Source organism: Sus scrofa, chromosome 1 (assembly GCF_054392235.1).
Source record: "Sus scrofa isolate SSC_HxYL_T2T_F1_AM1 chromosome 1, Sscrofa_HxYL_maternal_Yorkshire_Landrace_v2.0, whole genome shotgun sequence".
In the NCBI taxonomy this organism is placed as follows: domain Eukaryota; kingdom Metazoa; phylum Chordata; class Mammalia; order Artiodactyla; family Suidae; genus Sus; species Sus scrofa.
The window spans coordinates 240,136,489-240,159,961 of record NC_139383.1 but is presented as its reverse complement, the minus strand read 5'-3'; the positions used below and the strand labels follow the sequence as shown (position 1 = coordinate 240,159,961).

Here is a 23,473-nt window from a genome sequence, read left to right as displayed (position 1 = left end):
CAGAATACTAAAATAACCCCTCGAGATGTCTCACTCTAACCCCCAGAACCTTGAATAAGATGAACTAGCATGCTTCCGATTAGATTATGTTACATTACAGCCGAAGGGAGTTTCCGCAGGTGGGCCTAATGGAATGACATGAGCCTTTTAAATGCAAAATTTTCTCCAGCTGGTAGCTAGAGGGACCATCAGAAAGAGTCAGAGCAGAAGAAGAATTCAGTGCAGGGATGTTTGTTGGCTTTGAAGGGGGGGTATTGGGAGAGGGAATGTGCGAGACCAGAGTAGCCTCTAGGAGCTGAGTAACCCCCTGGCCAAAAGCCAGAAAAGAAAGAAGGAACCTCATTTCTACAGCCATAAGATACTGGATTCTGTCAGCAACCTGAATATTGGGGAAAACAATTCTTGTCCAGAGCCTTCAGGTAAGAGCCAGCCCGGCTGACACTGATTTTGATTACCTCATTTCCCTTTACCAGACATTTATTTTCGAGCCTTTCTTACAGCTGAGTGGGGCTATAGGACCTAATCCTTGTTTCTATCCTTATGGCAGAAGGCGCCTTATATGAAGTGATTTTCATTCCTGTAAATAGGTGATTGGCTTTGTACTTAGTGTGGGTCACTAGGGCCACAGAGGAGTGAATAGAACAGACTTCATTCTTCATCTTTTCCTTCACCTTGTGACTGAATGTGTATTGTGGTTTTGTTTTTGTTTTGCCTACATTTGCGATCAAAGCAGTGTAGACATAGGTGGCTTTAAAAGTGAAATTCCAGGAGTTCCTGTCGTGGTTCAGCAATTAATGAACCCACCTAGTGTCCATACGAACTCTGGTTTGATCCCTGGCCTCACTCAGTGGGTTACGGATTTGGTGATGCCGTGAGCTGTGATGTGGGTCGCAGATGTGGCTTAGAGCCCGCATTGCTATGGCTGTGGTGTAGGCTGGTGGCCACAGCTCCGATTGGACCCCTAGCTTGGGAACCTCCATATGCTGCAAGTGCGGGCCTTAAAAGACGAAAAAAAAAAAAAAAGAAAAAAAGAAAAGAAAAAAAGGGGAAACCCCAAATGCATCCTCAAATTTTGGTCTCATTTGTTTATTACTAGATGTTACTGATGTGTGCTGATCAATTCGATCCAAAGTCTGTGCCAGGCATGCACTGATGGAATTCATGTATTTCTTTTTGAAACACAACCTATTTTATAATCCTTACATTTCAATGTAAAACACAGGTTATTATTTCATCTCAACTTAATTCTTCAACTGGGCGTAGGGAGCTTTCCAGGCCAGGGATCGAATCCAAGCTGCAGCTGCTACATAAGCCACAGCTGCAGTAACACTGGATCCTTAACCCACTGCACCAGGCTGGGGATCAAACTGTGCTGCAGCGGGAACTCTTATATTCTCTTTTCTTTTTCATATCAAGTCCAAGCATGAATCCTTTTCCCAAGAACCAACCACCCCTAACAATGCTCTCACTTGTGGTTGCCTCATACTTCTCATACTTAACTGACACCATCACCTGCACCCTCTCCCCTTATCATTTATGCCCAAGACCAAATAGGAATGGACTGTATAAATACAACATATGGTCTATGTCATTGTCTAATTATTTCATATCTATGAGTCCTATTTTCTTAAAATTCGATTCAATCAATATTTCTTGATTTGTTTACCAAGTGTTGGGCACTGTGGTAGGTTCTGCAAAAGGCATAGTAGCTGCATCAAGACCCAGTTTCTCACCAGATATAGATGTATCCTCAAACAATTACAACACAGTATGATGTGAAGAGCTATAGGCACATAGTCTCTAGGTAGCAGAGAGGTGAGAGAGTGATTAACCTTCTGCAAGAAGGTCAGGGAAGACCTCCTAGGAGAGGTTATGAGGAAACATGATTTTAAAGAATAGTCAGAAATTTTCCAATTGGTCAAGGTGTGGGGGGAAGAATATTCCAAGTGCAGTGAACAATGTGTGCTCAGAAACAGGAGAGAAGAGGATATGATCGTGGAGAACTTAGAAGTACTTCAGTACTATCAAGTAGAAGTGGAAAAGCTGGGAAATAAGGAGGGGCCAGGAACTGGTAGATGACAAAGATTGGAGGTAGAGGCAGTGGCCATATCTTGCAGAATTTTCAGTGTCATTATCAGTGTAGGTCATGGAGAGCACTGAATGTGATGATCCAATAGAGCTTAGAAATGACCTTCAATAGCAGGGTAGATAGATTGGGGGGAAAAGAAATGGAAACTCAGCAGTAATTCTAGAAGAAGCAGTTAAAGTAAGATGAGAGAGACTGAGGGCCTAATTGAGCCAATGATGATAGGGCTGACAGACAGATTGAACTTATTTTTAGAACAAAAGTTCCTAATCAATATGACCAGCTTAGTCATTCGAGGTAGAAATATAAAAAGGAAAACCAACAAGCATTCTTTTATTGCTTTGTATCTCTTGGTAAAACCTAATACCAAGTACATAAAAAGTGCTCAGAAGTAGTTCATCAATAAGCAAGTCCCTATAGCATTATCTGGTCTTGATTTAACTTTATTTTCCATTTAAGAATTATTTTCAGGGGAGTTCCCATCATGGTGCAGCAGAAACGAACCCGCCAACAACCATAAGGACACAGGTTTGATCCCTGGCCTTGTGCAGTGGGTTGGGGATCTGGTGTTGCCGTGAGCTGTGGTGTAGGTCACAGATGAGGCTCGGATCTGCATTGCCATGGCTGTGGTGTAGGCCAGCAGCTGCAGCTCTGATTAGACCCCTAGCCTGGGAACTTCCATATGCCATGGGTGCGGCCCTAAAAATAACGAAAAAATTACTTTCTATGAATTAGAACCTTCCAAGCGCTCACCCAGCCTCTTGGTGTATTTCCAGGCTACAAGGATTCTCAATATTTCCAAGATATTCACAGAGAACCAAAAAGTGACTTTGTTTTCCAATCACATATATATCTCTTTAGACAGTTGGTGGAGTATTCCAAAGACGTCTGAGAGTAACGTGGCCTAAGAACAAAGAAGGAAAGATGTCGAACTAGCCATACACAGCATAAGCCTTCTTTTCAGCATCACATAGAGGAACAACACCGTTTCTCTAGTATTCCATGTCGTGACCTCATTTAATTTTTAACTGTGTATCATAAACACAGATTTTTCTTGGAAAACCATTTCCAGGCTACACAAAGAAATGTCAAACTCAGTCTATCAGAGCTTTAGAATTGTCAGGCAAGATGAACAACACAGTATAGGCAAAATTATTTACATAAGCTACACTGCAATTACACAACTAGAGATGAGGAATTCTTTCACTGAAAAGATGGCTATTTGACATATATTTTTACTTGTTTCTAGGAAGTGAAATGAGAACTACAAAGGTTTCAGATAGATTTTGAAGAGGTGAGTTTAAAGGATCAAAAATTGGAAGCATATCGTGTGTACGATACACATAGTCTCTTAAGAATTTTTTCTTTAAAGATGAGGTCAGGAAATAACAGTCTCTTGGCCAAATATGACCCATCACCTGTTTCTGTACTGCCATGAGCCAAGAATGGTTTTTACATTTTTAAGTGATTGAGGAAAAAAAAATCAAAAGAAGAAGAATATTTTATGATATGTGAAAATTATCTAAAATCCACATTTCAGTGTCCATAAATAAAATTTTCTTGGAGCACAGCTCACCCATTTCTTGTGGATTGGCTGCTTTCCGTGCCACAACAGCAGAGTTGATAGTTGTGCAAAGCCTAATGTGCAAAGCCTAAAATATTTACTATCTGGCTCTTTCCAGAGAAAAGTTCGCCAACGTTTGTTTTAAGAGCTTTCTCCTAAAGAAACACTAAAGCCTTCAGTAAACTGAAAACTTTACAGAGATTTCCTGGGTCAGTGATACATTATTTTAAAAAAAGAAAAGAAAATGTACACATTTAGGAATGATAATAGTGTTGCCATATCATAAAATAAAATAATAGACATGACTTTATTACATTTAGGATGCTTTTTTCCACCTTGTGTCAGTGTAGCATAGTTATTAAGAACACAAACTTTAGAGTCATTCTTTTTTCTTGAATCTTGATTACTTTTCTGGGACCTTAGCAACTTAACCTTTCATAAGCCTTGGATTTCCCATTTGAAAAAAAAAAAAGGAATAATGATAACCAACCTCATGAAATTATAGTGGTATTAAGTGGGGTGAATTTTTTTACAGGAATTAGTTGGGTACCTGGTACATAGTCTGTGCAATACATTGTGCATGTGTGTGAGAGAGAGAGAGATTAAGCTAGGGAGCAGGATGTTGGGAACTTATTATTTATTATTATTAGACTCCATTCTAACTTTTTCTATGGAGAGTCCACAGTTTTTTGATGGGCTGTTGATAAAAGCTTTTTAATTTAGTAGCTAACATCTTTTCTTAAGAGCATCTGATGGTTTTGTCATTGTATCCCATTTTATGTTAGGTTAGTGTTGCTGTTTTTCTTTTATAACTTGATGTTTTAGCTGATGTTTCAAACCAGAAATGCTCTTAGAAAAATCACAGGGTGTAAGGCTGCAATTCTTGGAAACAGTGATTTGTTTCCACCTGGGCTGGCTGCCTATCTCCTGCCAAAGCTTGCTCTAGAAGCATAGCAACAATGGATTACTGCAGAGGAACCAGGGCCTGGTGAACATATGTTCCATGGCTATGATGCTACCTCCCTTATCTATAAATAGGTCATGACCAGGCTCAGTGAAGGTGGTCTCTTCTGCTTAGGGGTGATCTGGAGTAACTGGTATAAATGGTATGATGGGGAGAACCTTCTTCGTTTGCCTTTTACAGGACAAATCTCTGCCCAAAGAGAATTAAAAGGGGAGAAAAATCCCCTAAGACAAACAACTCTTTGTTTCTCTATCCCCCAAAATGTTTACAGAAATATCAGAAATTGAGAAGGCAGCAGATATCTATCTCCACAATACAGCTGAGAAACAGAATTTCTATAGTTCCATGCCCTTTTCTGAATCAAATAAAATATTTTGCACAAATCTCACTTTTTTACTTCCTGTGTTTTGTGTCTTGACATACTGTTTGTTTTGAGGAAAATCTCTCTGAATTTTATCCTTGTTCTTTAATTATGGTTGAGCAATTATGATTGAGTTTAGCCATCCAAAAGAACAAAATATTGGAGCATTCTTATACACTCTAGTTGTACTCATGGTTAAGAAAATAAATACATCCACACATCAGCCTGGTGTGTCGGGATAAAATCCAAAACTGTAAGGTGCACATGCATGCTTGCGAGTGGAATGGGGTGGGGGTGGGGTGGCCTCTGTTTACTGGTAGGAGTAGCTCTCATCATCGTATTCCAGCTCATCTTCATCTTCATCATCCAGCAGCCCATACTTAAATTTCCGATAGACGGTGCCGTCTTGGCCCATGTAGACAATGTCATCATCCTCATCCTCATCATAGTCCCGGTCCCTGTACTCAATCACCTGATCCTCTTCAAAGCTAGTGCTTTCGAGATGGCTGCTCTTATAGGATGAGTAAGACTTGCTTGGGTCAGCCAGCTTTAAGTAGCCGGCCTTTTCTGCGGGCTTAACTCTGCCCTGAGATTTCCTCCAGACAATCACAGCTGCCCCCAGCAGAAGCACCAGCATGATGGAGGAGGTGATGAACAGGGCGGTCTTGGAACGCTCACCTGCAGGCTTAGCCTCACTTGCTCGAAGGATACACTCATCTGTTGGAAGATGACCCCCAAAGGAAGAGGGCAGAAGAGAAGGGTGGGAGAGAAGAAATGGAATGGAGAAAATTAGTTTCTGAGGTGAAGAGCTTCACCTTTATCTTTAAATTCTAGAGTGGCAGACCCATGTCTTTTTTTTTGGTGGGGGGGTTCCTTTTTGTTTGTTTGTTTTGTTTTGGGGGGATTTTTTTTTGGTGGCTGAGACGGCCATCCCTGTGGCATGTGGAAGTTCTGGGACCAGGAATGGAACCCGAGCTGAAACTGTAACCTGAGCCACGGCTGCCGCAACACTGAATTCTTTTTTTTTTTTTTCTTTTGTCTTTTTAGGGCCACACCCACAGCATATGGAGGTTCCCAGGCTAGAGGTGGAACCTCCAACCTCATGGTTCCTAGTTAGATTCATTTCCATTGTGCCACAATGGGAACTCCTGCAGCACCGAATTCTTAACCCGCTGCACTACCCCCTCGAACTTCCCGAACCACTGTCTTTGATCTTTTCAGCACACCCCTCTGCAGAATTGCTGTGTATACTCCATGCGAGTTTCAGTCTATTCTAGATGATACCAACAAAACTTTCAGGAGTGAAGGTCAGTTTGAGATCCAAAGGGAGCCCCCCCTCATGCCCATACCTTAAGGATCAGTTGCCAAATGTCCTTACCAAATGGATTCTTCTATTTCTTTCCTTAGAAAGTATTCCATCTTGGGCCAGGCTTCAGTTATTGCTAAACGCTCTTTTTTTCTTGACAACTCTGACTTTTACTAAGACTGAGTCTTTTTCGCAGCTACCTTTAAACCTGATTCAATGTGATTGTCCCACCATTCAAAGACAGGAACAGATTATTTATAAAAAACATTGCCTCTTACTGCTCTATGGGGCCACAGAAATCACAGATGGTTGAGGAGATGGAAAACCACAGAGAGAATGGTCATACTGTCAAGAGGTAAGAGCTTGTTTGTAGAGCAATCAGAATACAAATCCAGAAAAATTTACTCCATGCTACAGTTTGGAGACATGAGGGCAAAAAGCAGACAATGTTCGTTTGTTTACTTTTTGGCATTCTGCGGCCCTGATTTGGCACGCAGAAAAGTACCATCTTTAAATCATCTTTAAAGTCTAACGACCAAGTTGAGTGATAGGAGATTTTTTTCTATTATAATAAAGATTTCTGGAGTTGAGAGCTACTCCTTGTCATTCATCAGACTCTGTTTTGATGTCTTTGAGACCAGGGAATGACCAAAACAGTATCATAATTCAGTGATGAACTCCCTGTTTTGTATTTTTCACTCATTTATTCAGGTGGTATGATTTGAGTGAGTTACCTAATTTTCTTTTCTATTCTTTGACCCGCCAGATGGGAGTATGAAAGAGCTAGAGAAAAAAAACTAGGAGGGCTTGTTGGATGTATATGTTGAAATACACAGCATGTTTTCCATAAATATTTTTGCACTACCTTGGTCGGCCCCATGAGTGCTTTATGAGATTCTAGGTACATTTTATACACTAGTTTAATGGATATAATTTCTGCTGCCATTTTGTGTGTGTGTGTGTGTGTGTGTGTGTGTGTGTGTGTGTGTGTGTGTGGTTTTAAGGGCTACACCTTCAGGATATGGTGTTTCCCAGACTAGGGGTCGAATTGGAACTGTAGTTGCAGGCCTATGCCAAAGCCAGAGCAACGCAGGATCAGAGCCACATCTGCGACCTATACCACAGCTTACAGCAAGACTGGATCCTTAACCCACTGAGCAAGGCCAGGGATCAAACCTGCATCCTCATGGATGCTAGTTAGATTTATTAATTACTGAGCTACAACAGGAACTCCAGGAACTCCCTATTTTAGGGTTAATTATTTTTGCTTATTATATATTGGCCAATTAGGTCTGAATCATCACTATTACGTATTTCTCTTTTTTCTAGGGATAAATGGGTTTTCTGTTTTATCCTAACTTTCATCTTCAATGGGATTTTGCCCATCAAGAAGAATTTCATCTCCTAAAGTAACAACAGCATCATTGCTGTTTTCATTAATAACATTAGCACAGAATTTTTCCCTGGAGGAAATATTAAAGCACCAGAGGGATGCATAAGCAATTTGTGTGCAGTTACTTTGAGATAAGTTCTACCTGAGGCAGGAGAATCAATAAAAGATCTTTTGAGGTTGCTTCAGTTACTCAGGCGCCATATGCAATTATGTCTTACTATTTCCCTGAAGAGTCAGGGTCAGCCTCTGTGACATGGGTTCTTTGAAAGAGCAGTGTCTCAGTAAAGCAGGAGCTGGTGATCAAGAGTATTTAGTCTTGGAGTTCCCATCGTGGTGCAGCAGAAATGAATACGACTAGGAACCATGAGGTTGCAGGTTCAATTCCTGGCCTCGCTCAGTGTGTTAAGGATCTGGCATTGCCGTAAGCTGCAGTATAGTTCACAGATCCAGCACATATCTGGCATTGCTATGGCTGTGGAGCAGGCCAGCAGCTGCAGGTCTGATTAGACCTCTAGCCTGGGAACCTCCATATGCTGTAGGTGCGGCCCTAAAAAGTGGGGGAAAAAAAAGAAAAAGTGTATTTAGTCTTTTGCAGAGTTGGCCCCTGTTGGATCTTCAAGAGCCACAGAAAGCCCAGAAAAGCTAACAAATAGTTCTTAGTTGGAAAAGGCTTGCAGAAACTCTGCACCCAACATGCACACTCTCCTGGTTTCATTTAAAGCCATCAGTGTAATGAGGGTTATTACTCTTAGCTGACACAACATGGGTATTAGGCAATCAGACCCTGAAAGTTGATGTATATGAAGAACTGGGGAAACCAGCTGGTCATGGGAGTGGAAAAGCTAAAAGAAGGAAACAATTAGTTAGATGATATTTAGAAGTTAGTTGAAAAGGCTGATAAAAATAAAGCAGAAAAGGCTAGTAGTCGTTGTGGGTCTGGGATTTACTTTTCTTATAAATGAGCAGGTTCCCATAAATATGATGCCTCTTTTTGTCAGGCCTTGACGTAACTGAACCCCAAGGAAGTGATCTGTTTTGAACTAGGGAGTATGTTTTAAGAATTTATATATTTTTGGAGTTCCCGTCGTGGCGCAGTGGTTAACGAATCCGACTAGGAACCATAAGGTTGTGGGTTTGATCCCTGCCCTTGCTCAGTGGGTTAAGGATACAGCATCTCTGTGAGCTGTGGTGCAGGTTGCAGAAGCAGCTTGGATCCTGCGTTGCTGTGGCTCTGGCGTAGGCTGGCGGCTACAGCTCCGATTCGATCCCTAGCCTGGGAACTTCCATATGCCGAGGGAGCGGCCCAAGAAAAGGCAAAAAGACAAAAACAAACAAACAAACAAACAAACAAATTAAAAAAAAGAATTTACATATTTTTTCTTTTTAGAAGTCACTCCATTTGGGATCTTTGTAAGCATGTGGCCAATGAGAAGCAAGTACCCATACAAAAGAGATTGGGGGGTGACAGTTGGGGGGCTTGCAGTTAGTAAAAGGGGTTTTACTTCTTAGTCTTCAGTGAAAGTTCAATTCTAAAATGCCTTAAGTCTCCAGTGGGAGCCCTAGATTTGAGCTGACTTACACAGAATGATTTTACAGCAGAATCAAGTTAATACTGGCATCAGCTTCCTTGAGAGGTGAAATCTTTTCCCTTTTTTATTTTTCCAAGGGGGAAAAATAAAAAAAGGAATGAAGTAAACTTATAAAAATGCAGCTCTAGGCCTGCTTGAGCTTGAATCTGGGAAAAACAGCAGTGGAGAGCATGCTGGCTTTGAGTCCAAATTACCCATATTCTAATTCTAGATGAGCTTCTTAATATTGGTATGGATTTAGGCATGCTAATCAAATCCTTTGAGCTTGAATTTCCTCATCTGCTAAGTGGGATTAATAAGATCTTACTTATATAAGATGATGGACAGAGTTTCAAGTATAGCGGGCACATAGAAGGCACTCAATTGAAAAGTTCCCTGGCGGCTCAGTGAGCTAAGGGTCTGGAGTTGTCACTTCTGTGGCTCTAGTTACTCCTGTGGTGTGAGTTTGATCCCTGGGCACAGCCCAAAAAAAAAAAAAAAAAAAAAAGTTAGCTCTATTGTTCTTCTGAAACTTTTCATCCTCCTCCTCTCACCTGTACTCCCATTGGCATCCAGAGGACATGCCCTTCTCTGGCTCTGCAGGCTGCTTTCCCTCCCCCTCACCTGTGGTGTCCTGGCAGTCACAGCACTCCTGGGCATCGGCAGGATCGGAGGCATTGCAGCAGGCCAGGCAGCGGCCGTCATCCATGTGCAGCAGCAGGTTGGCAGGGCACACAGTGCAGTTCTTGGTGCCAGGTCCCTTGCATTCTATGCAGCTCTCATGGCATTTTTCACAGTTAAATTTTTCCCCCTGTTAAGAACAATCAGATTCCTTTTGGGGGTGGAGAAATTAAGGCACCAGAGTTCCTAGCTGGGTGTTCCCTCGCCTTTGGGTAAAGGAAGGAGGCACTTGGGGAATAGCAGAAAGGTGGTTGGTTTGGGGTCTATTTTAACTCTTCTGGGTGAAAGACAGAACCAGCTGTCTGCATTTGGGTGGAACCATTGTTGGGTCTTTCCCTCTGAAACCTGCTGGTAACAATAATGAGAGAACAAGCTTCTAGAATAGTTCAGGTGGAGTTCCCGTCGTGGCTCAGTGGTTAATGAATCCGACTAGGAACCATGAAGTTGTGGGTTCGATCCCTGGCCTTGCTCAGTGGGTTTAGGATCCCGCGTTGCTGTGAGCTGTGGTGTATGTTGCAGACATGGTTCCGATCCTGCATTGCTGTGGCTGGCTCTGGCGTAGGCTGGAGGCTATAGCTCCGATTAGACCCCTAGCCTGAGAACCTCCATATGCCGTGGGAGTGGCCCTAGAAAGGCAAAATAAATAAATAAATAAATAAATAAATAAATAAATAAATAACTGACCAAAAAAAAAAAAATAGAATAGCTCAGGTTACAAACTGACAGCCATGGGCTGTTTTGTCTGGCCCATTCTCAATTGGATTTCATAGTTTAAAAAAGTTTGAAATGATCGCTCACGTTTCAAAACTGGGATATTTCACATGTAAAGCAGTTCCAAGTTTCTCTTTACAATCTATAGGACTTGCCCACACTTGATTCATCACAGACAGAGCTGAGTGGCAGTGGCCCCCTTTTCTGTGCTCTCCTATTTGATACATTCCCCAACATTTGCTCGGATGGCACCAATGCATAGGGGTAACATCACATTCTACCTGTGGCCAAGTTTGCAATGGGGTTTCCCTTGACCTGACACTCTTCCCTCATTTACATGGCCTGTTCTGCCTCTATGGTTATTAGATTCTTGTGTCTCTGCCCCAGAATAATATAAATTGTAACTGTTCAACTAAAGCAGTGAAATCTCAGTGGGAAGATTGTTGAGAGGTGGAAAAATAGCTTCTCTCCCAACAAGTTGCTCCATTTCACTGGTGTTGGTCATATCGATGAGGGAAGATACTTTCCTATTTCACTTCTGCACTTTGGAAGGCTGGTATAATAGAAAAGAAGGAATGGAAATTGCCATTGTTGAGGGCTTGGCAAGTTTCAGGTGCTGATAAGGTGCTTTCACAGCTGTGATTTCATCAAATCCTGGCTTAGGAGTCAGGACCCTTGGGTTCAATCCCAACACTGTTACTTACACTCATGTGATCTTTGTCTCTTGGATCCTTAGTTTCTCCAGAGTGTAATGAGGGCTCTTGTCAGAATTTAAAGAGTGCATGTGTGAACATGCTGGGTCATGTGAGGTTTTTTTATTAAAATTTTTTTTTTACTAGAGTAGATTTACAATGTTCTCTCAATTTCTGCTAAATAGCAAAGTGACCCAGTCATTCATATATATATATATATATATATATATATATATATACATTCTTTTCCTCATATTATCTTCTATCACATTCTATCACAAGTGATTGGATATAGTTCCCCATGCTATACAGTAGGCCATGATGGCTTATCCATTCTAAATCATGTGACTTTTACCATGGAGAGATTTACTCCTTAAGTTTGGAGACACAGTTAAGAAGCTAGTGGGGAGTTCCCGTCATGGCTCAGCGGAAATGAATCTGAATAGTACCCATGAGGACATGGGTTCGATCCCTGGCCTTGCTCATGGGGTTAAAGATCTGGAGTTGCCATGAGCTGTGGTATAGGTCGCAGACGTGGCTAGGATCTGGTGTTGCTGTGGCTGTGATGTAGGCCGGCAGCTGTAGCTCCTCTGATTCGATCCTTAGCCTGGGAACGTTCATATACCAAGGGTATGGCCCTAAATAGACACACACACACACACACACACACACACACACAAGTAGTGGACTCAGAAAATCCATGGTTTTTAGGCTAGAAAATGAAGTGTCTCTCTTCTGATACACTATGAAGAGGTGGAGGAGGTGAAGACCAACGTTGGTTGCGTAATTCTGACGTTATCCAGGCATTTTTAGTTGGCCAGCAAAGGGGAAGGAAAGAAGATCTTTCTTTCTTTCTGACATTCCTATTTAGACCTTCCTAGAAACTTTTAAGTTCTGAGCCATGTATTGTCCTCATTATACATCTTCCCCATTATTTATCTCAGGTCTTCTCAGTTCCTTTGATTGAAATGAAGACCACAGGTGGGTAGGACCATTTTTCCACAGTGCAGTGGTAGAAGATTTTTAACATATTAAACCCAAACTATAGTGAGTGTAGGAATTTTAGGACTCTTCTGACTTTGCCTAAAATGACCTGCAGAAACCAGCTCATGGCCCTCTGCAGAGATGGTGGAAGGCACACCACACCTAGCTCCATACCTCTCCCACTCTGTACTCCCCCACAAGACAGTCCGAGGTGCAGATTCCTCCCACCAGGTGGTAACTCCACACACAGGATAAACAATCCAATGCTGTTTGTCCTAAAGAAAAAAAAAATCCAAGTTAGGAGACTGACCTTGACCTTAGTTTTCAATCTGCCTTGGATCCAAGACACTAAGGAACAAGGAACATATGAAGTAAATTGAAGTGGAAGGGTGAACTGATGGAGGAGATGGAAAAAATGTCTAAAAGGCACCAAGACCTAGAAATTATCCAGCCAGTCTAATCACTGTAAACTCTCAGTTTGGAAATTAAGGTTTTGAGATGATAGATCTTTTATTGTAAAGATTTTACAAGAGGAAGGATTTTAGAGAATGAGAAATTAGGTAGAAAGTTATAAAACCTTTATCATTCTGTTTATTGTTTAACTAGTATAGAAGATGAAGATGATACCAACTGTAGAGCTAAGTGACTTAGTTATACACACATATATATATATTTTTAACATTATTAATTTTTAATATTCTTTTCCATCATGGCTTATCTCAGGAGATTGGCTCTAGTTTCCTGTGCTCTATGGTAGGGCCTTTTTGTTTATCTATTCTAAACATAAGCCCAGTTCTCTTTAATCTTACTATTTGCCTTCATAGTCGAGGAGGTCTCAACAGATAGATTCTGTTTCCTGGGGAGGTAACAGCCTTTTCGCTTAGTTGAGACCCCAAGAATGACAGACCCAAGCATTTCTTTCCATGCAGATATCAAGGGATAACTGCTGCAAAGAATTTGATGACAAGAGACCTGAACTCTGATCCATTGCATTAGGAAGAGAGGCCCTGGTGTTCTTGCTGAGAATTTCAAACTGGAGCAGGGAGATAGGTGGGGCATGGAATGTGCCTGGTATTGTGACTTGCAACTTTATATATGTCTTTCCATCAGAAGAATATTGTCAAGAGTGCTTGGTTGAACTTGAACTAGAATCGAGAGTCCTCTTCGTACATTCACTATGGATTTAAATCTACTTTTCTCACTGTCCGATTTGTGAGCGCAATCATTTATGATGTTGCTATGGAAAAATGAATTCTGAGCTCTGAACAACAGCTCAGATAATAAACCTTTATTATCTAACTTCTTAGATGGGGGGGCTGCCTATAGTGATATAAATACAAAACCATTCTATTTTCATCTTACCTCCAGCGTCATACAGAATTTCCTGCATGTTCTGAAACACGATTGTCATCTCTGATGAAAGAATCAATCTTTCCCCACTTCTTCCCTTCCCTCCCTACAGTTTTCTAAAATATTGTTCAAGTGTCTTACTCCAGTCTTAAAATACAGAAGTGGAGGGGTTTTTTTTTTTTCTTTATGAAGAGAAATTAAAAGTAGGAAAAATTTGAAGAGGGAAAGCAAGGCAGTACAAAGATTAGGTCACAAAATTTGTGTCTTAAGTTTGGTTACATTTTCCAGAAAGCCAGCCAGCAGCAATCTGGCCTAGATCCTGAGCAATCCCCAAAGGCACTACCTGTCACCTCTGGCTGACAAATCAGGACTCCATTTCTATTGTCCACATTGATCTATTGCAAAATCTGCATACTTAGGGTCCTCCAGGTCCTTTGCAAAAGGAAGTTTGTTATTCCAGTGTTGTTTTCAACTTTTTTTTCCTTGTTTAACACCTGGCATTTATCCTTGCTTCTAAGGATCTGCTGGAGCCTTGGGACCTTTAAGGACAGTTTTTGCATTTCCCTAAATTTCAGAACAGCTCACCGTCTGCTCTTCTTTGGACTGACCCCCACGGGGTGAATCCACCAATGCAAAGCAACCCCTGGGTTCTGTCCAGGGTGTCCTTCTACATTGGAAGAGAGAAGCAGTTTGGAATAGTTAGGAGGTTTCAGTTACCCAGCTGAAATTTTTATTTAGAATAATTTTGTGTGGAGGATAAATAAAAAGTTAAATGCATGAAGGTGAGGAATGAGCATTAATTATGGAGGAAGCAGCTGCAAACAAAGATACATATTGGTCCTTATTAGGGTGTCCTAACCCAACCCCCTTAGTTCTTTAAAGATTTTTTTTTAACACACTTAGGTTATTGGGCAGTCAAATGTGAATGAAATGCAATCTAGTGGGTAAATTATTTATTTAGGTTGCTAAATTTTCCCAGGATCTCCCATGCATCTTCATTTCTTAGTATGACAGCTAATATTCTAGGAAGGAAGGAACTCATCTTTTTTTTCACCCAGTTTATAACCCAGGAGAAAACTTGTCCTCCCATATTGTAATCTCTACATTGCAAAACCAGAAGCCAGCACAGAGATGCACTAACCAGCAAAGGATGTGTGAGGCAGCTGAAGAAAGGATGGCAGAAGAAATGAACATTAAAGAGAGAAGGCATCACTAGGCATATTAGGGGTTCAAGTCAAACACAGGAAGAGAAGGCACAAACACTCAGGATGGCTCCAGGATTCACCTAGAGATGCCCAGTCATCCCTGGGACACAATCTTAGGGGACTGTGTTGATGAACTTTTTCTTTTTCTTTCTTTTTTTTTTTTTGAATTTTTTCTTATTAGAGCAGTTTTAGGTTTACAACAAAATTGAGGGAGAAAAGTACAGAGATTTCCCATATACCTCATGCCTTCACACTAGCATAGTCTCCCCCCTTATCAACATCACTCACCAAAATGGCACATTTTAAAAATTTTTGGCCAAAGACGAACCTACTTTGACATATCCTAATCACCTAAAGTCTACAGTTTAGGTTAAGATTCACTCTCAGTATTGCACATTCTATGGGTTTGAAAAATGTATAATGACATGTATCTATCATTACAGTATCCTACAGAATATTTTCACAGAATGTTTGCTCTGTCCTCTGCCTGTTCATCTCTCCCTCCCCCCCTGGCCTGGCAACCACAGATCCTTGAATTGTCTCCACCGTTTTGCCCTTTCAAAATGTCACATAGTCAGAATCATACAGTACATAGCCTTTTCAGAGTGATCTCTTTCACTTAGTAATATCATTTTAGATTCCTCCATGTCTTTTTTTAAAAAACCATTTTTTCAGATATGTATAACTACCAAAGGACTATTTATTTATCATTTATTTATTTGCCATGCCCACAGCCTGGGGAAGTTCCTGGGCCAGGGATCAAACCTGAGCGACCACAGTGGCAACACCGGATTCTTAACTGCTAGGACACCAGGGAATGCCCCTCCATGTCTTTTTATGATTTGATAGCTCATATCTCTTTAACAATGACCTGTATTCCATTGTCTGAACGTACTGATGAATTTTCGGGAGAGGGAGTGACCAAACTGTCTTTTTTTTTTTTTTTTTTTACTTTTTAAGTTCACATTCACAGCCTGTGGAGGTTCCCAGGCTAGGGGTTGAATTAGAGCTACAGCCGCTGGCCTATGCCACAGCCACAGCAATGCAGCACAGCTCATGGCAACGCTGGATCCTTAACCCACGGAGCAAGGCCAGGGATTGAACCGACATCCTCTTGGTTCCTAGTCAGGTTCATTAACCACCGCTGAGCCATGAAGGGAACTCCCTAAGCCATCATCCTTAATTTACCCAGGAAATCTCAAATCCAGTTAAAGAAATTTATAGTTTTTTTCAGAGTTCTCCTCACACAGTGGGTTAAGGATCTGGCTTTGGCATTGCTGTGGTATGGGCTTGATCCCTGGCTTGGAAATTTTCACATACTGCATGTGCAGCCAAAAAAAAAAGAAAGAAATTTATAGTTTTTCAAACTGTGCTAACATCACTAAAAATTTCTCCAAGCCCCGCTAAAATCTAAGCTGGTATTGTCCTGTTTTAATTGACTGACAATAAGAGACATTAACTTAGCTAATAATGATGGTTGCCTGACCTTATTAGAAACTAAATGTCCCCCCCCCCCAATAGCACTAGGGGGTTCAGACTTGTGTTTTCACATCTACTAACAGTGGCATCAGAGATACCTTCAACTATTCAAAAAACCTAACAGAAGATCAGTATTTGCTATCATATGGGCAATAATGATGCAAACTTTCCACTACTCAGCCACCTTAACCCCATGTCAATATAATCTCTCATTTGTTATCTTATTCTGATGAGGAGTTTTGAGCAGCAACTATGTACCTCTGAAATGAAAAAAAAGAACACAAATTAATGATTATTTAAATGCAGTTTTTTTGGAAGGTAATTCTTTCAAAGATGAGAGTCACCTGCAGATAAGAGCGGAAACCGCTGTATTCATGGAGTTGCCTCAAGAGCTGCCTGGAAGCGCTCGGGAGGGGACAGATAGGGGCATCAGATGGTGCTCTAAGATCCTGGGTCTGCTCCATCTGAACAGCTCTGCCAGATTTACATAATAGGAGTCAGCCTAAGGTTTTCTCTGAAGGAGGTGGCCTTCCGCTAAAATACCAACTGAAATCACTGTTCTAAATTAGAAATGTACTGTCCAATATGGTAGCCACTAGGCATAAGTGACTATTGAGCACTTATAGCTACTCCTTGAGTTGTGTGGTAAATGTAAAATAAATATTAGGTTTTGAGACTCCATACAAAAAAAAAAAAAGAATGTATCTCAATTTTTATGTACTACATATTGAAATGAATCTATTATATATAATCAATATTTTATTCAAATTACTTTTACCTGTTTATTTACTTTTGTCTTTTTAGAGCCACACCTGCAGCATATGGAAGTTCCCAGGCTAGGGGTCAAATGGGAGCTGTAGCTGCCAGCCTACAGCACAGCCACAGCAATATCAGATCCAAGCTGCATCTGTGACCTAAACCACAGCTCAGGGCAATGCAGGATCCTTAACTCACTGAGCAAGGCCAGGGATCAAACCCACGTCCTCATGGATACTAGTCAGATTCATTACCTCTGAGCCACAGAGGGAACTCCTACCTGTTTATTTTAATTTTTTTTTAAACCAGACTATTAAAAAATTTAAGAGATGTATGGCTTGGATTATCTTTCTATTGAACAGTGCTAGTACATGGTGCTATGAGATACATAAAAGAAGTCCTTGGACTGGCACATAACCATTCCCAAGATAGTTTAGATTGTCCGCTAGTCTCTAAGTACTTTCTAGCTAAGAGTAGTTTAATGTTTATGTTACTGAGGGTCACTTTAAAACAATAAAAAGGAAAGGTTATTTAGCACCCTATCCAAGTTCCCCTCTTGACGTGAAGACAATTTGGGGGTTGTGGTGGCAATCAGCCCAGGAAAAGGGAGGTGGGGACTCTGGTTGGGTGTTTCAGGAAAGGAAGAGGAGGTTCCTGAGCTAGAGATCAAGACCATCCAGGCCCAGCAGAGGCAGGATCTTAGCTCTGTTCAGCAGCCCTGCAATTAGCCTAATGGGCTGTAGGTTCCTCTGGGCCAGCAGCAGTTTCCTCTCTCTCTTTTTCTTTTTTTTCTTTTTTTTTGTCTTTTGTCTTTTTAGGGCCACGCCCACGGCAAATGGAGGGTCCCAGGGTAGGGGTCTAATCGGAGCTATAGCTGTCAGCCTATGCCACAGCCACAGCAACACCAGATCCGAGCCGCGTCTGCGACCTACACCACAGCTCACAGCAACGCGGGATCCTTAACCCACTGAGCGAGGCCAGGAATCGAACCGGCAACCTCATGGTTCCCCAGTTGGATTCGTTTCCGCTGCACCATGACAGAAACTCCAGTTTTCTCTCTTCACATAGCTATTCCTTTCTCCTTAGCTTGCAGCTTCTCTAGCCTTTTCTGATTCTGAAGGAATTCATGGTCCCTCTGTTTTTGTTAGCCCTTGCAAAAGTTTCTCCTCTTCTTTCTCTCCCCAATTCTTCTTGTTCTTCCTGTTTACTTTCCTCTGCTCTCTGCTTCTGCTCTGCCTCTTTCTCTTGAGGCTTTTGTTCTCTCTGCTGTAGAAGCTCCTGAAATTTCTGCTGCTTGAGGTATCGTTTCTTAATTGAGGCATCACTCAGCTGTATGGTCTAATCAAAGGAAACCTGGAGGTTGAAGACCACAGCCTTGGTGTCCTTGCCTTTGTACTTGAGCTTAAGAACATGCAAGGTGCTCACAGCTTGGATGAAGTACCGTAGTACTGGACATGCACCTCAGAGGTCAAGGGTCCCCCAAAACCGTAGGTGTGAAGGTTCTGATCTGTCATCTCCTCCCAGTTGGGGTCCAGCGGGAGGATGTCCACATTCTATACTCCCTCAAACTTCTCAAACACCATTAGAAGAACCTCCTCACTGGACTTCTCCAAACCTGACTCCTTCAGGGAGAATCATTTGCAGGGCTGCCCCCCGTCCCCAGGTGAATCATGTCTGGCCTCTCCCAGCAGGATTTCATTCACATCCTTCCATTGAGGAAGGTGTCCGAGTCATAGAGAGTGAGGAAATTGATTTTGAACTCTGCAGTGCAAGCTGCTGAGCTGGAAAGTCTTGCCATTTAGGCAAGCCGGGAAAGACCTTGATAGCATCTTGTCCTGAAAGTGGCGGAAGTGTGGTGCTCTTGAAAATCTGAAGGGTGGAGAACTGGTGAGTGTGCACAATGCCCTTCAGCCTTTCCATCACGTCCCAGTTGGAGATGGATTTCCTGGGCTGATTCATCTTCAGGGAGGCCTTGTTCATGGTCATTGTCATGCTGGGCTTGAGGTAGAAGCTATACAGAGGTCCACTGCCTCAGACTCTGGTGGCTGCTACCACGGCTGGGGCATTGGGCAGCAAGGGGCTCTGTCTGTATCCCAGGACACTGCTTTCCTGGCCCAAGTTCACCACCATCACCTGGAGGCACCCCTGAAGCAACCTGCGGCTATAGCCACCCTCTCTTGTGATGGTGCTAAATGCTAGAGAAACAAAGGTAAGACACATTAATTTGTGCCTTTGAGGATCTCAATCTAGAGAGAGAGACAAAGAAGTAAGTAAGCAACTATAAAACATGCCTTTTGGGCTTCAGGGACCTTGAGTGTCCTGTTCACAGTTATATTGATGTTGTCTGGGCCATAGTGCTTGGTAAGTAATTGTTGGATGAATAAATAGATGATGGCAGAGCACTTAGGGAACACAGAGTTGAGGGGTTGGTGGAGGTTTTCTAAAGAAAATGCTGACGCTAAGAGATCAGAAAGAGGTAGCCAGGCTGGAAAAAGTAACCCAGAAGAAGGAACAAGGTTGGTTCAGGTTTACAGCAACTAATTATGCCTTATTAGAGGGTGGCAGAGGAGGTGGCGAGAGATGGAGAAAGTCTCATGATAAAGAGCCTCATTTGCAAAGCTTCTAAGAGTTTATGCTAAAGTCATTGGAGAGTCATGGTTAAGCAGAGAGGCATCCTTATGATATTTGTCATGCAGACAATCAATCTGAGAGCATAATGGAAGACTCATTGGTTATAGAGCAGCTAATACTAGACACAAGGAGACCAGTTAGAGAATTGGTGAATAATTCAGGAAAGGGAGTTTAAGAGTCTGGATAAAGGCAATGACACTAGAAACGCAAGAGAGGGGAGGTGGAATTAGAAGATATCTAAGGGGTAGATTTGGTGAGACTTTAGAACATACTGAATGAGGGGAGAGGAGGAGGGTAAAGGCCAGGTTACTGTCTCAGATGGCTGGGTAGGTGGTGATGGAGCCATTCATCAAGATAGGTAGCATAGGAAAAACTGGTATAGGGATGGGTGATGGAGGCTGGAGAATGATGCATTTACATTTCAAATTCGAGATGTCTGTTGGGCATCCAATTAGAGATGTTAAGAGGCAATTAGATATAGAACTGAAGCTCAGGAAAACCATTTGGCAAAGAGAAATAGATTTGGGGGCATCAAAACATGGGTGGTAATGAAAGCCACTTTCAATCTGGAGATGGCTGTATTCGTATGTATTTGGGAAGCATTTGGGGAGAAGCTATTTTAAAATATTATCAAGAAGGTGTTCAGGAAGGTCATCTTGGTGGCCTAGATAGCAAGGGTGGCTGGTGGGCATTTTTCATTGTGGTCAACATACTGATCCAAAATTAATCATTTTGGAAGGGAAAGGAAGCAAGATAGGCTCCCACAGGTTGCCCTTTGCTTGTTTAATCCCAAAGCGTTAGGTATGAAAAAACAACCAACACTACTAAAAAACTACTCTAAAGTACACCTATCCCCTAGGCATTTGGATTAACAGAATGGAGCTGGTCATAATTTAGGGCATAATTCTTTTCTAAGAACCTGATTATCCATTAGTAACAGGCATGCCTCAAAAAATTATATGACTCAGGTTCTGACATAACACCTTCATTCCAAACACCCTGAAATGGTAGAATAAATATAAACAGAACTGAAAAAGAAAAAAAAAAAAAGAAATAGGTGGGTTCAAAAATAAGATGAAATTTCTTTAGACCAGAAAGAGAAATGAAAAACAGTAGACAGATTCAAGCCAGTTACCTGCCTTTCTCTGGGACTAGGTTTAGGCAACGGTGGCTATGGGTTCAATTCTTCTACACTAGTAGGGACTAAAATTGTTTCATATGAGACCTGGGCCAAAATACAGTTCTATAGTTTAAAACAAGTGTCATGGTAGAACTCTCTGCCTTCATAGACATCCCTTCTTGACTAGGATTTCCCCGGGCTGTCAGTTGTATGGCTGATGGGATCTGCACTGACATCAGCATCACCTCCAGAAATACCAGAACATCCTGTTTCTGTTTCCAGGTGGGAGGTAGGGTGTTGTGAGCCAAAAAAACCTACTTGACTGTGAGGAGTAAGGATAAAGGGAGAAAGGTGGTAAAAAACAAAAACTAAATCTCTCATTCCAAATGAACTCAAAACCAATATTCCAGAGCACATAAAAAAGTGAATGCTAAGAAATAAGATAAACTCAAGCAAGAATTAACATAGATTTACTTCAGACAGTATCAGTTTCATAGAAAAGTTTTGATAAAATTTTAAAAATCAGTGTGTTTAAGATGTTCAAAAAGTAAATGAAGACAAAGTAGCCTCTCAAATTATGAAACACAAACAGAAAGATATGAAACAAAAATAGATGGATTCAGAAAATAAACCATTTTAAATCTTAAAAACTGTCTTAAATTTAAAAAAAAAACTAAAATAATAGGTGGGATGAACTTTAGACTAAACAGAGAGACAAAATTAGAGAAATGAAATACAGTACTGAAGAATTAACCTAGCATAAACCATAGAGAGTCAAAGAGATTAAAAAATATAAAAGACAAAAAAAGCAACATTTTTCAATTTGCAAAAGACATTATAATTTATTTTCCATTCATTCATTCCTTTGGTAAGCCCTTCATGAGAGGTTACTATGTATAATACTCTAGGAATATGGACTACAAAATGAATGTGGTATAATCCTGGCCTTGTGGGTCTTACAATTAGCAGGAGAGATGGACATGTTTAATTAAAGCGCAATGGATAAACAGCTATGGTAAAAGAGATTAGAGAATTAAGAAGGAAGAACAGTTTTATGAAGGACTAAGAAAAGCTTCACAGAGAAGATGACATTCAAACTGGGTCTTTAAGTTCAGAGTCTTGTAGAATGTTCTTCAGGAAGAGGAAATGCATGGATAATAGGCAGGGAAGCATGAAAGATGATGACCTATTTGGTGGCTGCTGAATGGTTTTGGATGGTTCTAGGGTCTAGAGTACATGGAAGGAGAGTTGAAACCATAAGATGAAAGGACTGACTGCAGAAACAATCACTTTTAAAAATAGAAAATATTTATTGTAAGTTTATCAAGGACAAAAAGTGAATGCATAGACTGGAGAAGTATACCATATTCATAAATGTGATGACTCAGGATCATAAAAATGGATTTCAATGCAATGTCAATTCATATCCAAGGGATTTTTTTTTTTTGGTCTTTTTTCTTTAGGGCCACACTCAAGGTATATGGAGGTTTTAAGCTAGGGGTCGAACCAGAGCTGTAGCTGCTGGCCTATGTCGCAACCACAACAACACCAAATCTGGGCTGCATCTGCGACCAACACTATAGCTCATGGCAACACCGGATCTTTAACCCACTGAGTGAGGCCAGAGATCAAACCTGTGACCTCATGGATACCAGTCAGATTCATTTCCACTGAGCCATGACGGGAACTCCAAAATACAAGGGATTTTTAAAAGAAATGACTCCTTATAAAATGTATATAGAAGACAGTTATGGAATAGCTAAGACAATTTTGAAAAGGTTAATAAGGAAGGTACCCTACCATCCATCAGTATTAATTGAATAAGTCTTAGGAATAAAAACATTGTAAGAGGTATTTCTTTCTTAAATGTTGTGAGAAGAATTCATTGTGATTGCCATTCCATGTCAAGCTATGGAGAAAAATGAATAAATATGAATTTTTGAAAGATTGCTCTGACATTATTGTACAGGATGACCTGGGGGTCATCCCAACTCTGGTCTTGGGGTGACCGGAAACTCAGCTAAGAGATGCTGATAATGAAGGACAAGGATAGTGAGAATGGAGGAAGAGTTCAAAGCAGAGACCTGTTTAGGAGAGATGTTGTTTAGGACAGTGATTCGACAGACCTTGAAATTTACCTTTGCTGGCAGGTACATGTGTTGGGCAGGAGGCAAGGGGAAGATAACATCAAGGTACCAAACCCAGGCAGTTGATTGGACAGTGGGTCCATTAACAGAAAGAGTAAATAGCAGAGGAAACCCACTTTGTGTTTACTTTGGGACATGTTGATTTTAGAATCTCTGGAGCAGACAGGTAGCTTCTTTGAAAAGAAGAATAGAGCTACGGATAATTTTAGGCCAACATTTTAAGTAGTTGTTGAAATAATGAAAATAAATTTCACTTAGCAGAGTCCAAGTTCAAAGAGGTAAAGAAGGAAGACAGAGCAGGTGAAAAACACTTTCTGGAGGGAACAATACCTGTATTTGGGCCCTGAAGGATGAGAGGGTAGGAAGAGTCAGCAGCATGGTGCAGGAGCATCTGAGGTTAGGGGACAATTGCAGAAGCTGAGAGAGAACAGAGAGTGCTGATGCTGGAGAGGAACTGCCCAAGGTGATGGAGAAA

The 23,473-nt window shown here is 41.3% G+C and overlaps 1 protein-coding gene, 1 long non-coding RNA gene and 1 pseudogene across 3 annotated transcripts in view; 1 reads left to right on the top strand and 2 right to left on the bottom strand.

Annotated features, from left to right (window-relative positions):
- Nucleotides 1-200: 200 nt before the first annotated feature.
- The window catches only part of LOC146407065 (uncharacterized), a 90,105-nt gene continuing 66,832 nt past the window's right edge, over nucleotides 201-23,473 (top strand). Inside the window, exon 1 of the long non-coding RNA XR_014823037.1 lies at nucleotides 201-419. This is a non-coding gene — a long non-coding RNA (uncharacterized LOC146407065). The remainder of the gene's footprint in view (nucleotides 420-23,473) is intronic.
- The window catches only part of PCSK5 (proprotein convertase subtilisin/kexin type 5), a 454,731-nt gene continuing 434,331 nt past the window's right edge, over nucleotides 3,074-23,473 (bottom strand). For both annotated transcript variants that reach the window (XM_021064998.2, XM_021065005.2), the window contains 3 exons: nucleotides 12,485-12,585; nucleotides 9,867-10,053; nucleotides 3,074-5,692 (listed from right to left, as the gene is read on the bottom strand). In XM_021064998.2, coding sequence (XP_020920657.2) covers nucleotides 5,286-5,692; nucleotides 9,867-10,053; nucleotides 12,485-12,585 — 695 coding nt within the window. In that variant the 3' untranslated portion in view covers nucleotides 3,074-5,285. The remainder of the gene's footprint in view (nucleotides 5,693-9,866; nucleotides 10,054-12,484; nucleotides 12,586-23,473) is intronic.
- Nucleotides 17,760-23,389, bottom strand: LOC146407066 (A-kinase anchor protein 17A-like; annotated as a pseudogene).